General features: G+C 45.0%; 1 protein-coding gene across 13 annotated transcripts in view; it reads right to left on the minus strand.

Annotated features, from left to right (window-relative positions):
- The window catches only part of LOC118317221 (metabotropic glutamate receptor 7), an 89634-nt gene that overhangs the window by 47872 nt on the left and 24903 nt on the right, over window positions 1-16859 (minus strand). For 8 of the 13 annotated variants that reach the window (XM_035645723.2, XM_035645730.2, XM_035645726.2 and 5 more), the window contains 2 exons: window positions 14373-14436; window positions 8807-8912 (listed from right to left, as the gene is read on the minus strand). The exons of 1 other annotated variant lie outside the window; for it this stretch is intronic. In XM_035645723.2, coding sequence (XP_035501616.1) covers window positions 8807-8912; window positions 14373-14436 — 170 coding nt within the window. Of the gene's footprint in view, window positions 1-6627; window positions 8092-8806; window positions 8913-14372; window positions 14437-16859 lie in introns of those variants that run through there. 4 more of the 13 variants (XM_035645731.2, XM_035645729.2, XM_035645733.2 and 1 more) reach the window with 2 other exon arrangements.

Consider the following 16859-nt stretch of genomic DNA (forward strand, 5'->3'; position numbering starts at 1 on the left):
CCGCAAAGTAGTGCAATGGAGACAGACAGACAACCCAGCAACACCATGCTGTCATCAAGCAACTAAACTTAGCAACAGCAGTGAAAAAATGCTGCCGTTGCCCACCATAAGCATGACTTGTAACCACAAGTTTGGGCCATCCTTGGTACATTGCAGTCACTAACTCATGCCTTTGACGTCAGTGTGTTAAACTTAAATCTAGCATATAGAAAAAGCTCCACTGTGCCATGCGCAACCTCCCAGAGATGCTACAGTAGCAGAACTGTATGCTCTTAAATATTGTTTCGGCAAACCCTTTAAATTCCCTGATTTACCTTTTGATAAGCACAACATAGGCATTTAATAAGAGGTTTGTAACACACAATTTATGTTTGTACATGCCCCGTCTACTGATGTGTTATAATTGTTGAGAAATACTTCATACACATAACTGAGGACCAACATTTAGACAACAGGACTTAAAGTAAAGTGTTGCCTTTGTTTCTTTCTGTTCACTCTCCCCTTTTCCTTGAAGTGCAACATCTTTTATGTTTTAAGAGGGAATTCTCCCTGATAAGTAGGTCCACAGGATTAGTCTGAGGCGCCGGGTGTGGAAAACGATCAAACGGAGAACAGAGAGCAGAATCCAGGTCCGAGAGGAACCATAACATCCTCGTCCTTTTGAAGCAACAGGCGCTCTCACAGGCTCTGAAAGCAGCCTGTTCACAAATTCACTTAACTCATTTACCAGGAATTGAGAAACTGTGTTTGCCTATGGTAAAAACAGATCAATTTAAAAGGCATAAAAAACATTTTTGCGCTCGTGAGAGGTTTTCCACTGCTTAGATGTTATTTAGTCGGAGAGCAGAGAAAGTCCACGGTGGTCGAGTGACTTTGTGAATCAGGCTCTGTCCTTACTGTTGCATGGATCACAGATCACAACAATGAGCGCTGTGATAATGCCTTTCAGGATTGTCTTCTTCTGAAGAAATGGGGACAAATTTTCTTTTGGATGGGACGAAGGAGAGGTCGCCCAGCAGCCAGTATAGACACAACCTCATGATCCCCCATTCATCTCCGTTCAGAGGATCCGGTGTAATGGGGTTCCTTCTCCTCCGGCTCCTACTGCTCACCAGATAAACTGCAGAAAACTTCCAGCAAAGTCTAAGTGTGCTATTCTTGTCACATTTTACAGCCATACTGACAATAAATCTTGAAGGAATGCCGGTGTGACCTCGATGTGAGGGGAGCTAAGCTTTTAAGCAGGTGCCCCCCACCCCCACCCCCACCCCCCTCCCCCACTGTAATGCAAACGGAGAAATTGGGAGTAATAACCCGAGTGGGAGAGTCAAGCTGCCACAATCATCAAGTTAAGACCCCAAACACAATGTATAAATGACGGATGGCACAGCATTACAGATACTGAATCAATATTTACAAGCTATAATAGAATCATTACACAGAAACAAACGAGAATACGACTGAAAACAAACGAGGACTGGAATGAGAGTTTACTACCCCTCGTTTCATTGAGAAACATTTATTCATATAGCACGCTATTATGTCGCTGAATAATAAAGTGTACCATCCCCCCAGGCCTGTGGGAATAGCCAAGACCTTAATATTGGGCGTGCATGCTTTCTCATATTCTCCCCGTGGCAGGCAGCTGACCTGATGACCTCATGTCAGCACCAATGACAACTTGTCTGACATGCAGATATTTTATTCACTTTATTAATATTGCAGCAGTGGCTCACTCTGCATCATGTTTGTGTGTTTGTGAGTATAGACTCCACCTGCACCACTGAAAGCTGAGGGCAACAGAACTCCTTCACAGCACTATGTCTCCTAAATGTAAAGGACATTTGGAGAAACAGAATGTGAGGCAACCTTTCTCTGTGTGGTCATCAGTTTAATTACTGGAATAGCGTTCATGCTCTAAAAAGGTTTTATTCAATTTTATTTCGTTTTGTTCAATTGTCACCGTCTACGCATGTTATCTCTTCACAAGATTAGCCAGGGTTTTATTGTCCCGGTGCTAAGACCCAGCACGGCTGCCGTTCTGTCCAGGTGAATACATTCGTCCCGCATCCCGTTCTAACACAACGCCGTCATTTCGCTAAGTCTCGCCCCGGCCGCTCCTCGCACGGCTCGATGTGATTGAACCGTGACCTGCGAAAATGAACGCCATTCGCCGATGTCCAGCCAATTTGAAAGAGCATGGTGGGATTGACCGCTCCTCAAGTACGTATTGATTGCTTGTATCCCTGTTTGTATAGCTGCATGCTTAAAGAACACAAGCAGCAGAGGAGGATCCGTGCGGTGTCACTGGGAAGAACAAGGGATAAATAGGAAAGAAGTATAAAGAGATTGAAAAAAAAAGGTGTAAAATTCTCAACTGGTGGAATGCTATTGTCAGCCTGTTGGCCATGCTGGCCCCTGCTGCTCACGCTTGTAACCCTGCCCACAATGTTTCCTGTTGCACCTGCTCCTTGAAACTAGTGTAAACGTCACCTTGCCAATTCTGGTCTGACGGGGCCATAAGTCAGCGTCTGATTAAATGGCTGGAATGAAAAACAGCAGGCTCTCGTTCCAAAGGGCTACGAACGATGATTTTCAACTAAATCTGCATAAATGACTCAATAACCCGTTAAATACCTGTTAACCATTTTGTTATTTGTGAAATGGCTGTTATTAAAAAATTCCACATTTGCAACATTTCAACCGCAAATTGTCCCAGCCACTCAGTAATCCCATAATTGGCCTAAGACTATACAGTATATAGTCTTCACAAGTATAGTATCTTATGAATGACCACGTTCACAGATGATGTGTGACGTGTCATCACAGCTAATCTATAAATACACGTAGGCTAACACCACCACCACCAGAGGAAGACCAGTTATGGTCAAATGTTGTCATGTCCATTTAGAATAAAAGAAGAATTGGAAAGTATTACCTGTATTAGCTACTATAGTAGCCACTAGTGTGTTAGTGTTGGACTTTTTTTGATTACATTTTTCAAAACATTTACTAAAGATCTAAAAATGTAAATATTCTACTTATAATAAAAAAGAATTATCATATTTACTAAATGCTATGGACCATTAAAAAATATTTCAAAGTCGATTTTTTTGCTTTTAACTTTGTTTAGTTGTGTGTTAACATAGAGACTGAACTTCCGTGAAGTTACAATGCACTTTGCTGAGTGTGTAACACTCTGAATAAAAGCCAATTAGCAAATGACGGAGAGAAAAACACAAATGGCAACAGCACTTGTGTGGATCGTGAAATATCTATGAGACAGTTGTGTTTTCATTCCTTCAGTAATGGTAATGGGCTCTTTGTCTGCATTCTTTGTGTGAGTGCGTGTGCGTGTGTGTGTATCTACTCATATGCTGCATACGTGACAACTGTGATATCTCTTGCGATTGGACAAAGTACAGTCCTGGAGATGTGACGAATTGAGTTGCATGCATCGATGTACAAATGACAACCGTGTGTGGAAGAACCGACATATTTAACCTCTGACATTTGGTGTCACTTTCAGAGCTTGTTATGTAAGACACACACACACACACACACACACACAGTCTTCTGGTGTCCGCCGAACAGATCACACTGCAAGGCTTCAATCTCCTTCAAATCAATCATAGAGAAAATTCTGTGTGTGGGGGGGGGGGGATAAAAAGCCGACCAGAGCCTGTCAGGGCTATGACATCGTTAATACTTCACTTAGACAGGTGGTCAGAAGGGGCTGCGTCCCCCGTAGGGGGGGACGAGACGGAGTTCACCTGCATTCATAACAAAGTTTTGTCTTGGTCTTTGGGAGACGGAGATGTGACAGGCGATAGCGAGCCACATTCCCCGATGTAAATGTCAGCTGGATAAAAATCAATTTCATGATTCATTCAAGGGGCCAAGACTTACAAATGGATACAGTTGCCCGGTCTGTTCAGCGGCAGTGTTGTCCTGCCCGAAAATGACTGGGTGCAGAGGGAAAGGATTGGACCATTTTTCAAAAGTGCACATCATAGCTCCTGGTAACAATCCAAAAGTTTGGTTGATTGATTTTTTTTTTCTTCCACCTGTGGCATTGCTGCTTCTCATTTCCAACACAGCGTGAGAGGCAGTGAAATAAAAACATCTTAGCAGCAAATCGGCCTCACCATGGCAACTGTATTGATCAACCCTCCTGGGTCCTCAGAAAAAATCTATCCCTCATGTCAATTTCGCAGCATTAACAGTTCAGCAGCTACTCATGTCCTGAATAGACAGCCATGATATTTTGCATCTGGCAATAAAATCTACAATCACTATTTATCTTCCCTGATGATTCATTTATCGCAGGGGTGAAACACAAAATTACCTGATGAGATCCACCGAGAACAAAGCGGCGAGGAGGCTCGCAGGACAGTTCAGGGAGAGGTCATTGTCCGCAGGCTTGAAGTGTAAAAATGTAAATTCCAAGTCCATTAGACTGCGCAGTAACGCAGCATGTCCAACAATCAAACGCAATTTAAATCAACTATGACGTGAAACTGAACACTTTGTACAGAGCCCATTTGATGTTTCTCCCACTTTGATTCGAGAGGGAGAGGAAAAAAAAAATCTGCTTTGGTTCTTTAGTTATATCTGAACAGGTGTTCGCTCAAGCTTTTGACACTTTTGACTGGAATATTTGATTCTTGATGATCAATCTGAGAAACTTGTAATTGCCACCGCGCGCTAATCAAATGCTGTACGACTAATGAGAGTAAATGGGCTGGGAGCTCTCACTCCTGGTATGTATTGATTAGACCAAAGCATGCGGTTCGGCGTTTAATTGATCATCGTTATTATCCCTCCTATCATCACAAGTGGTACCAGAGGGGAAAAAAGTGAATAAATAAAGGAGTTGAAGGGCAAACAGATTCAGAGGTGGACTGAATTTATCTTCGCTTGGCTGTGCAGATTTAGCAGTGGTGATTAAATCCTCTTTTTTCTGGCATCACCGAGAAATGAGAAGGAACAGAGTGACCGACAGAGCTGCATGACAACTGCTGTCAAATCCACAGATTCCTCGGCCTCGATTAAAGCCCGAGCTCCAGTGCAACATCACACATGGAATACTCCTACACTCCCACGGCTTGACACGTACAGAAATACTGGTTGTGAGGAGGGAGGAGGGATTTACAAAATAATTTCTGTCTCCTGTTAAACCCTTTAAATTTCACAGACGCATCCATGCTTGCTTGAGAAAAAAGGAAGAGTTACAACACGCGCATTCTGCAAACAAACTAATGAGTGCAGTGAGGTTTGCTTCAAAGCATGGCCGGAGGGTGTTACTAACTTCGTATGATAGAAAAAAATAAGTTGTTAAAGCAGCCTTCAGAGAATGCATGAGCAACAGCCATGTTGAAGGCTGCAGTGAAGACCATCAGTCTAATTGTCCAGCTAGTGGAGCCAATGGGGGTGGGTGCTAAAAGCATGTTGAGTATTTTGATGGTTTTACAGTTTGCTGCTAAACAGCTCCTGAGAGCCAGACCCACAGTTTGTCTAGTTGAGCTGAAACAAAAGACAGAACGACAAGACAGTGAGTTACAATCTGCAACCGCAACAATCTTCAGACACAAATTCCTGCTCGGATTGAACACCACCGCCCTCAGACAAGAAAAAACAACACGGCGGAGCAGTCTGCATATCTGCACGAGCATCCACGTAGTATTTCAAGTGATTCCATATTTTGCTATGGAGATGTATTTTAAATAATTAATCTGTTGCACTGGTGCCCTGCTGCGTTTCTCCCCATTCCACTGCAGCACCAGCAGCGGGCCAACTCCATCAGTTGACTTGGAGCCAACAGGAAATGAGATGTGCTCCCATAAACCCGAGCAAACTCGTTTTGAAATTAGTGGTGCAAATTCATTTCATTTACTCGCAGTCATCCAGCTAAATTAGGCTGCAGAGAGTTTGAAACAAGCCCATTTCACTGGTGGGGGGGGGGGCCCTGTGGATAAAAAATCATGTAAACCCAACCATAAATTAAGGATTTCAGGTGGAAAAAAAAGAAGGCTTTTCCATGTAAGAGGCTCATATGATCATGTGCAATCACATGAAGCAGGCCTGTTATTGTCAGGAGGGGGTTGTTGCGTTTGGGTGTGATTGTGTCACGCTGCCAGTGGCCACTCATCCAGACTCCAGAGTGAGACTGGAACAGACGGGAGCTGTTCTTTCAGCACCACCAGGGAACAAGCAACAGCACAGTCAGACATCTCATCCACACACTTCACAGGAGGGGGAGAAACCTGCCCCAATCTCCATAGTTTCAAATCAGAATGAAGCAAAACCACACTAAATAAATCACATATTGAGTCAAAGTTTAAAAAAAAAAGTATCTTACGGCAGAGATAACGGCAGCTTTACTTTCTTTTACCGCGTGAGATAAGGTTTCGGGGGGTTTTGCCTCTCATGGCATCCCCCCTTTTCATCTGCTTCCCGTCACTGGGTGCACGAGCAGCAGTGAGGAGGCGCATCACTTTCACTCTTCCCTTAACTAAGAGCTGATCAGCTAAACAGTCATGGACATCCTTCAGCTAAACACTGCCGGTGACAACACGACGTTCACCCTCCTCTCGCAACTATCACACACACGCCCGGGCGACTTGCCTGAAAGAGGCGCAGGATGTTGGCGACCATGATCGACACTGAGCTCGCCGAGGCGCCGATGACTCCCACCACCTTCTCGGGCTTGACGAACACCGGGGGCTCCCCGTTGGTGCACCGCACGTCCGAGGTGTCCTTCGTGATCAGAGCTTGGACGAAAGTCAGAGACTGCTCCAGCGCGTAGGTGTCCCTCGAACAAGTGTCCAGCACCCGCGCGCCGAGGGTGATGTTGGGTAAGAGTTGCTCGTCCTGGTTGATCTGGTCCAACGCGTACATCATGGCCTCGAGCCGCTGGACGCCGTTCTCCTTCTTCAGATCCCCGCACGGCGCGCCGTCGGCCCCGCGGGCGTGCACCGGGAAGAGCCCGCCGAGGGTCAGGTGGCCGTCGGTGCGGATCGAATGGGGCGCAAAGGTCTCCTGTGGCAGCGCCACGTCGACCGCGGTCCTCATGAGCCACAGCGCTCTCCAGATGGAGCCGAGCGTCACGCACGGCCCGGGGTGAGCCATCGCGAACTTTTTTTTTTTAGCGAAAGGACGCGGGTCTGCAGTGGAACTGGGGGGGAAAAAAACTGCAGCGGCGAGCGACTCTCAACACGGGCCCATGTTCCGGTCACCGAGGGGGGAGATTCAACAAGCTGGGCTGAGGAGCCGAGGCGCTGTGGACGGCTCGGGCATCGCCGCGCGGCGAGGAGCGAGGGCAGCTTGTTGAATGGTGCCGGCAGAGAGGAGGGACGCGTCCGGCGGAGGGGAAGAACCAGCAAAAGAACGCGAGGACGACGGACGAACTGGCCCGACGTTGTGCCGTTTACGCGAAATCCAAAACCTCCATATATCTTCACAGCCCGACGCGCCAACTCGAGTGGATAGTCACCATGTGGCGGGTTTCGGAATGATAGCTCTCAGATCCACTAGTTACACATTGGAACCGGCAGAAGTGGGAGACATTCTCCCCGCTCAGACCGACTCCACGGGAGCGCGGGGACGCGGGCTCGGTCGGCGGGGCATGGCGCTCGTCTGCCGGGGGCGCATGTCATCCCCGCAGCCTGGAAGAAACAGCAACCACAAAAAATGGAAGCAAGAGGGGGGAGAATAAAGAAAAAGCCGTCCGGCTACGAGCTCTGACGTGCGTTGACTGAGCGGAGGACTGGGGGGAACCCAGCTAATTAAAGCCCGGGCTCTGTCGGTCTCCGCAACCGGTCGCGTTCATACGAAATGAATGAGTCACAGCGAGGGATGCACGGTGCGCGCCGAGTCTCCAGCCCCCTTCTCCTTGCGAGACGTCACTCAGTTGACTGAGGGGGGGGGGGGAAAGTAGTAGCACCGCTTCGTGGCAGGAATTCCTTTTTTAGGAAGTTGGCGTCTTCAGACATCACTTCAAGGGGAAGGTGAACACGACGGAACGAATGCGCCAACCGACTTAAACCGTGAGACGATTGTTCCTCTGAGCGCGCCGCGTCTCAGCATCCATTATCTCTTTCTCTCGCTGTTTCCCCTCCCTCTTTTATTTCCCCATCTCTCTCTCTCTATCTCTCTCTCTCTCACACACACACACACACACACACACACACACACAGTCTGAGAGCGTTCCCTTTTTATTGGCAGGCATGAAACGCAGATCTGTGGCATTATGAGAGAGCTGCAGGTATGAAGAGCCTCACCCGCCGACTAAAAAGTGGAGGGGTCCAGGCTGGTCTCCCAGGCAACCCTTCCTTCGGAATACGCTCCTGATTCATCCTGTGCGCGCACACGCGAGCGCACACGCGAACACACGAACACGAACACACACACACACACACACCATGTGGGCACGCACACTGGCACACAGACTGGTGATAATTAAGCACATCTTGAGGAGCAAGGAGCCCTCACATCTTCTTAACAAAACACTATTATCACCAAACTATTTAACTGCACAGATTGGCGCTTTTACAAACAAGCAGATTATGATAATTTGCTTTTCCTGGCATCCATGTGCCAGAGGCTCCATGGCATCAATTACAAAAAAAATGGGAGATAAATGTAAGTAAATGTCGTGTTTTAAAAGAGAAAAAAATCTAGTTCGACTCTATTAGTGACTGCTGCATTCATTGAGTGGGTTACAGTGTGAGAGAAGGTGCCCACTGAGCAATTAGTATATAATTCATGCACAATCCTTCGTTTTCAAGTAACCTTAGAAACTGACCACTTCTGCACATCCATGCTGTTGTTGAGAAATTACAGCGGCAGTCCGGGAAACAATCAAACGGGAAACAGTCGGCGAAGTTGCTCGGTCAGAGAGTCGTTTAATCCTGGAAATGATTAAAAGAAACAGAATCCCATTTTATACACATGTCCGTTCCATTCATTTCTGTTCAATTAAAAGATTAGAAATGGCATGAAGCTCACACTGAAACATGTCCTATTGACATTACAAACATGGATGGACACATTTCCAATTAATTAAGTTGAATAGAGATTAATTTAAGACTAATCCGGCCATGTAAGTGTGTTTATCTCCATTAGTCGCATTGATCGCATAAATATCTTCCAATAGGCAAGTCGTGCATGTCCAAATCCAAGGATGATAGTGTGATTCTGGGTGCAAATACTGTGCACTGGTGGCCAGAATTCATGAGATGCACCAAAAATACATTCAAGGAAAGTGTGTGGGAACTGTAAGGAAGAGAATGCTGGAGAGAGAAACGAGGGAAGTGAGAGGGGAGGCAGGCAGATGGCCTCCTCCACTGTGAGCACAAGGAGACAGGCAGGTAGGCTGGGAAAAATGCGGCAATAGCCCCTACAAATGACACACTGAGAGACTGGTGTCGCAACGCACGACACTAATTCCCCTGCCTGGACTCCGCGGTGAGAGCCTGACTCCCACTTACACTGTCAATGGAAAGGTTACTTTTGAAAAATGGGGCCCTCACTGTGATTTAATTCACTGACTAACCCCGGGAAGAGGGGCTTTCCCCCCGGGGGAGGCTGTGTGATTTAGACTGAGATTACGCTTGGTTTCCGTTTGGATCTTCTCCCTTTCTCCTTCCTCACTTTCACACAGACACACGGCCATGTGGCCATTGGCGCACACACACCAACACACAAACACACTCGCACACACTCGCATAAATTCCACTTCAATTTCGTCGTGAGATGAAGAAGGAAGCAACAAGCGAGGAGGAGTGAGAATGTATCCTGGATGAGGCCTGTGTTCACTGTACAGCTGAACAAACAAATACAGCCATGGTGTCCATATGGCAGTGTTGCACAACATTTCACTGCATCCCCCCCAGATGAATTACGAACTCCTATGCGAAACCAGAGCTTTTGTTTCGAGCATTCAGCGAGGTGTCTGTTCGATGCAGTCTTCTCTGAGTCAATTACGGGGCTGGCACTGCTTGCTCCTTTAGAGAATGACAAATCAAAGAACAATAAAAAGTCAACCTTCAGGACAAGAGGCAATAAGGTTTCCTTTTGGGCTGACACCAGGCACAATGGGGTCTGTCTGTCACATTAATTAACCTGGAAACCTGTTTAATTCCCAGACCCGAATGAAAGGGCCATCGCATCCACGGGAAAGAAATAACTCCAGAGCAGCAGGTAATTGCATGTCGAGGTGATTTGTTCGAAAGCACACGGGCGACCAGCCTGTTTGGAGTCATGCATATTCCGTGTGGGGTGAGGTGTTAATGTTAGATCAATGTAGGGGCAATGTTAGATTAGCAACATGAAGGTCAGTGCGCTGCTGGGCCCCCTCGTCTCATTTTCTACCATATGCCTTGGAATAAAAAATTTTTTAAAAAACAGGCTATCTGTGGTTCACTTTATCACTGTAAGCAGAATCAGCGCCTGTGAGGAGGAAAAAAAGAATGAGTATTGTAATTCCACAGGCACGCTGTATGGGAAGACAAATTCTTCCCTCTTCTGCTGTTTATTCCAAAGACAAAGCAGGTGCACTGCAGCTAGCACAATAGACTCTCCACACTTTCAATTATGACCCTAATCCATCTGTCATACCTGCTCACTTCTAATTATGTCTCTGTAAAAGCGGCTGCTATTCCAAATCACACCGCGAAATGTTAAAGATAGACAGATAATGCACGAGTGACCCCTGGAATACATCACTGCAGCAGGTAGCCTGGTAACGAGAGGTTTTCTCCCCGGGGTATCCTTGAAGCTCTCGGCTTGCGCCGCAGCAAATCTGCACAGATGGTTACGGAGAAAATGTGGCCTTTGAGACGAGCGGAAAGCTAAAGTGAGGGAAAGAAAAGAACGCGAGAATATTAACCCGCGACTTGCGGCCGTTTCTCTTTCGTACAGATGTGACGGGTACCCGCTGCTGATTGGGAGCCATCCTGGCAGCGATAATGATCAGAGGGTTTACATAGTGTGTGGCAGTAATGGATACAAAGGTGCTGACCTCCCACCCACACAGCCCTGGAATCTTCCGGCGGCCCTATTAGTGTGTGTGACTGGGCCTTTGTTTTGATGGCTGACCACATGGTCCACTGGATTTATGTGATAAGTGGGTGCAGCTGTGTTAGCTTGCCAGGAGGACTTTAGCTCCAAATTTGATTGTGATAGCAAGTGCCTCTCGCCTTGTGCCTGTTAATTAGCCGACCTTCTGAGCAGCTCTGGCCCGCCGTGAATTATTTCATCGCCAGTGTCTTCATGGCACATTGTGATGGACGAGATTTTATCCGCAGCCTCTGTGAATGACTCATAACGTTTCATCCCTGTCTGTGTGTGTGTGTGTGTGTGTGTGTGTGTGTGTGTGTGTGTGTGTGATGTGTCACGTCTGTGTGAGGACAGAGAGACAGGTGCAGATGACCAGACTACCTTTCATAACCGTCTATCGGTCAAGTATTTGCTCTAATAAATGGATCATATTTCTATATATATATATATATATACTTTATATATATATATATATATATATATATATATAACACTATCCCATCATCGATATTTAACACAAATCTTCTCATCTAACTTTCAGCAGGAACTGAGTAGTTCAAGAAAATTGTGAAACTATCCCATCAGTTAAATTTCAGGTAATCGTTTCTTCCTTGATTGCTGTGAATCAACACAATGCGAGCTTTCTTAATGTTTTATTACTCATTAATTCTAATTACTTACTTGCTCTTTATTAATTACTCTAATCGCTCACTCTTTTTGTGCCCACTTAAGCAAAGCGATGAATCATATCGAGTGGTTGCATGTTTCTTAATGTGATCGTTACCTTATGAGTCCTCTTCAGTAAAGCAGAATATATTTTTTTGTGAGAATTCATCTGTAAAAAGATTTTTTTTTTTACTGCATTGTGATAAACATCAGGACATTTTGTCAGTACAATGTGGGCAGCTGATCTTTATATTCAAGATTACCTTTTTCTTTATTCATCAATGGATTATTCTTGTTTTGAATTGATTTCTGGCCCCGTGGTAAAGATTGTCCAGTAATAAAGACATTTTGGAAAAGCACAGGCTGTGTAGCTCTGTACTTGTGATGTGACACAAAGGAGAGCTAACTTCCAATCTCAACACCTATACGAGTGTCCTCTCTCTCCCTCTGTCAGCCGAGACTTTGCTGAACTCAAAAGGAGGCACCGGTGCCGAGCATCAGCATGTATGAAATGGACCAATTTGGGCCGATTAAATCAATCTTCATGTTAATGAAAGCGCTAACACAGAGACACTGCACATACTGTACTGCAGATGGACATCATAACCTCATCATCCCCTTCGCTTTGGAAGGCAAGCCTGCTAGGTTTGTTATTCAATTCAATTCATGGTTTGGCAGCTGGTCACATAGAACCAACCGCAGTGAGTTAGCGCTTGATGTATTTTCATTGCACTTCACAACTATTTAAATTTCCCACAATGCTCATTGTAGTATTGAAACTCAAATTAGCTAATTTTTACATTTTTCAGATGAACCTTTCACTTGGAAAAATGTCGTCACTGAAACTGGATTATACGCTTTTGAACTAACTGCAGCGCTGTTTGTGTAACAAATAGCATATTTCTTAATTTTACAGAGCTCATTAGCATATGGAGCTGCTAGCGAGGACTGCGATTGAGGGCAGGCCGACTTGCTTTAGATAAGAGCCCCTGCGTTCCTCAGGAGTTAGAAAATCATATACAGAGCAGAGATACATACTCTGCACTTGCACACACATTTTGAATAAGAATTTGCTTTGCCCGAGTGCAATTCATCATGCGCATGAATTAATCTCTCTCACTCAATATGTGGAAATTAACTCCGTTGCAAATTACTGCGCATTGCTATCACATAAGGCGCGACAATAAATCACCACCTTCACGTATAAAAGCCATCCACTTGAATCAACGCTTATGGCAGCTGCCTCCTACACTGTTCATCACCTCCTTTAGCTTGAGGGCGTACACAATTAAAAGAGGTTCGAGTTAAACCGCTCCCCATTTTAACCGCGTGCAGGCCCCGGGAGCGTGCAGGCTGACAGTAATCCCCCGGGTTTGTATTCATTGAGTTCAGTGCTTCCACGGTCCCCCAGTATCCCTCCCATCTCTCAGCTTTCGGTCTGTCTCCCTTACAGACTCCCCATGGCTCAGTGGTCCCAGAAGAGCACCGTGGCTGGAACTGTGGGTCACAAAAGCTGCCTTTTCCCCAAGGGCCTCTCCACTGTCAGCACACTGGGTGCCTTATGGAGTCATTCCAGCTGATCTCTCGCATATAGTGGAAGAGACAAGGAGAAGAAATGCATTAATTCATACAAAGCTACCTCCTGGGTTACAGTAACCGGGGCTGTTTTGGATGCACTATGGAGATGGAAGGAGTCGCAGTCAAGTCAGGGTGCCTGTCCCCAAGTGACCTCTTCCGCTGAGGAATCGAGGCTCAAAGTGAAGGAGAGTAACAGGGAGCTCACTGTGTTTACAGAGTTTGGACGGAGGAATGATTGTGTATTGTAGCATTTAATGGGTGCCCGCCAGTGTCGAGTGAAAGTGAGTCCTGTCGACACAGGGCACAGCACAATACAGGCAGAGCTGAATGGGACTTCTTATGGTTGCTTGGGGATTGAATAAAGCCCAGTTCATTTGCTACATATCACATTTTGTTACATGGTTCCCGACAATTCCTCATATTTCATCCGTGGAGCTGGCAATGCACGTTTTATATCCTTCCCATTTCCTCCACCTTTCAGCTCGCTTTAAGCTCCTCCATGTCATGATGGTGGGGGGGGGGGGGGGGGGGGGGGGTTTCTTCTCCTTTTGGAATTTCTCCCTTTTTTGCTTTCAAGCTGAAAATCAAATCTATAAATCAAAGGCAATGGGAGAAAGACACGTGAACTGAAGGACATTTAAATCCTTTCAGAGTTCCCAGAGCTTCAGATAGTGAAATAAACAGGAAATTAAAATGGAGCTGGAAACTGTGGCAATCCCTCTTTTCAGGGGATTGAAACCAGGTGCATTTCTTAATGCTTCCTTCCTCCTGCTTTATATTCTGTTCTGTCTGGAATAGATCCTCCTCTCCCTTATTAATTTCCTTAACAAAGGAAAATAATTACACTAACACTATTTGAGGGGCGCTAAAAACGCCAACATTTCATAATAGATTCTTTTCATTAAATCGTTTTTTGAGGTTTTCCTTTTATTCCGAATCCGTGTAAGAAGTTGTCGTACTAAGTGTGCAAAAAAGACAATTCCAGTGCCAAGGTGCTTTCACACTGTGTCCCATATGGGCTCAGTGTTTCATCAGACTGAACATAGCCTGCAACTGTGTCTGCTCACCTGGCTGTGTGCTGTACAGAAATCTTGCTCCTGAACAAAGTTGTCAGCTGATCTTCAGATTGACCTTAATTTGTAAAAAAGCATATGATTAGACAATGTGCAGGCAACAATGAGAAAACATAATTTGTTCACACTTGACAAACACTGGGCACATTGGTGAATGAGTGAGTGACCACAGATCACCATTGATTGACCAAACAAGAGTCTGCAGCCACATCAGAGGCTGGACTGGTGGAAGGTCCCATTTTTACCCGAGTTGTGGCAATGGGTGTTTTCTTGTGTTTTGAAGTGGGGGAAAAAGCACGGTCGCTGTAAACTAAAAGTAAACAACTTAATTCCACAAAATAAATCAAATGTTCATATGCAAAACATACATTTTCACAATTAGTCAAACGTTTCTAACCATCAACCAAAGGCTTTCATTTTTCCACAATGTTTCTGTGTGTATGATGTCAACAAAATAATTTTCCAATTAATCAGTCACCACATGAATGCACTTTGAGATGCAGTGTTACTTTGAGCTAAACGCTCGCCTCAGCCTGCAAACAAGCTCACACGGACATGTGTAAATCTATCTTTTGTCACCCATCTTAGTTTAGTATGGCTGCATGCTAACAATTGCTAATTAGCACGAAGCACAAAGTGAAGCTGGGGCTGGTGGGAATGTCAGTTTTGCAGGTATACGGTCGCAAACCAAAGTATTGGACAAATAGTAGTTTAGACCAGACGATGGCGGTGCTAGTTTGAAAAGTTAAAATGGATCAAAGTCATGCAATGGGGAAAAATAATGTCTGAAGTGGTTGCTGAGAAATCCCACTCAAAACTACAAAAGTCAACCTCATGGAAGAACTAGAGGTAATCACCACAGTCGGTAGGATAAATCCTCCGGTGACCGGGGGAGATTCTATAAAATTTCATGGCAGTCCATCCACAAGAATTCGAGATACTTCAGTGTGGACCAAAGAGATAGCACCAACCACTGTGTAAAACTGCCAACCCTACAGCTGCTGCTAGTGGCAACATTTTTTTTTAAAAAGGAAAAACCATTCAAGCCCATTAATAATCAGGAAATATGGAGCTCAAAGAAAATGAAAACATAAATGGTCTTTACTCCAATCAAAGAAGATGAAAACATAAATGGTCTTTATACTCCTATCCAAGAATCGGGATCCTATGAGTCTTTGTAGACAATCAGAGAAAAGAACCGGTTTTCCTCTCAGAGAGGCATTTAACAGAATACACCGAGACATTTAGTGGAAAGCTGAAAATGACATACTCAGATGAAATACAAGACTCTCACTCCTACATCTGTGTAGCGAAGGAGAGGCTATCACAGGCAAACATTATGAGTCATGTAATTCTTCACAGCTTCTTTGCAGAATTTTAATTAAAGCTAAGCCTAATGCCTACATACATTAGCACACCCTCTAGTTTCACTCAAGCAATATTATTGATTAACATCTTATAAATCTTTACATGTAAAGTCAAAACTTGTGTTGATATTGAACACAAATTTCAGTCAACATTTCGAATAAGAAAAGGGCCAGGAGCTCAGCGCTGCACAAATACAAACAGATCTACTGCTCGTGGTGTATAGATCAATATACTTTTTGTCCTCATTATTTTGAGTTGATGTGTGAACAAGAAATCCGAAACGCAAACATAATCACATCAAAATTACCCCTGTATGAAAAATGATACGCCTTGTTCTTTCCTTCAAAACACTCAATAAATTGCACGCCATCAAACTGAGGTTATAATTTATGGCACTCCGAGGCGAAGGCAGGACGGAGAGGCATGCTTTCCTTTTAAGTGGAGGCTTACAATTGAACCTCAGGCACTAGAGTCCATAAATCGCAGCATCAATTATTAACCCAAATCTGTTTTAATGTGCCAAAAGAAACCCCAGTGGGCAGGCTAATGTAACTAGCAGGAAACGAGGAGGACAGATAAAATGACCAGCTTGGTCAGAGTTGGCCCCCTTTTCACGTTGGAGCTGGCCCAGAGTGCAGGAAAGCATCAAGCACGAGCTCATCCTGTCAGACTGCAGGGGCCATCAGGAGCAATATTAGCAGCTAAATAATGGAGAATTTCCATTCATTTGAGAGTGGAAATATGCTGGTGGATTGAGCCTTGAAGACATAATTGATGAAGGCCACAGAGACAGATTCCGACAAAACAGCAACTTCCTCCATTTGCTCTCGGGATGCTTTCAGAAAACACGTGTGACAAGGATCACAAGGTGATGCGAGTGATTTGAAAGTGCACTGAAAGCAAACAGTAAACCATTAGGAGACTAGATCAGCAATCACAGCATGGCTGCAGGGATGTAGGTATATCGATCAGAGGCTGAGACCAAAAGCAAATAGAAATTTAGACCCTTCAGTAATTTCCTGAACAGTTCATTTTTTGCAGTAAACGTTTTTCAGCGTTCTATTAACCCGTTCAAGGCGCTAACACGCAACGCAGTGGACTCAATGCAAAACA

Source organism: Scophthalmus maximus, chromosome 3, assembly GCF_022379125.1.
Source record: "Scophthalmus maximus strain ysfricsl-2021 chromosome 3, ASM2237912v1, whole genome shotgun sequence".
NCBI classification, from domain to species: domain Eukaryota; kingdom Metazoa; phylum Chordata; class Actinopteri; order Pleuronectiformes; family Scophthalmidae; genus Scophthalmus; species Scophthalmus maximus.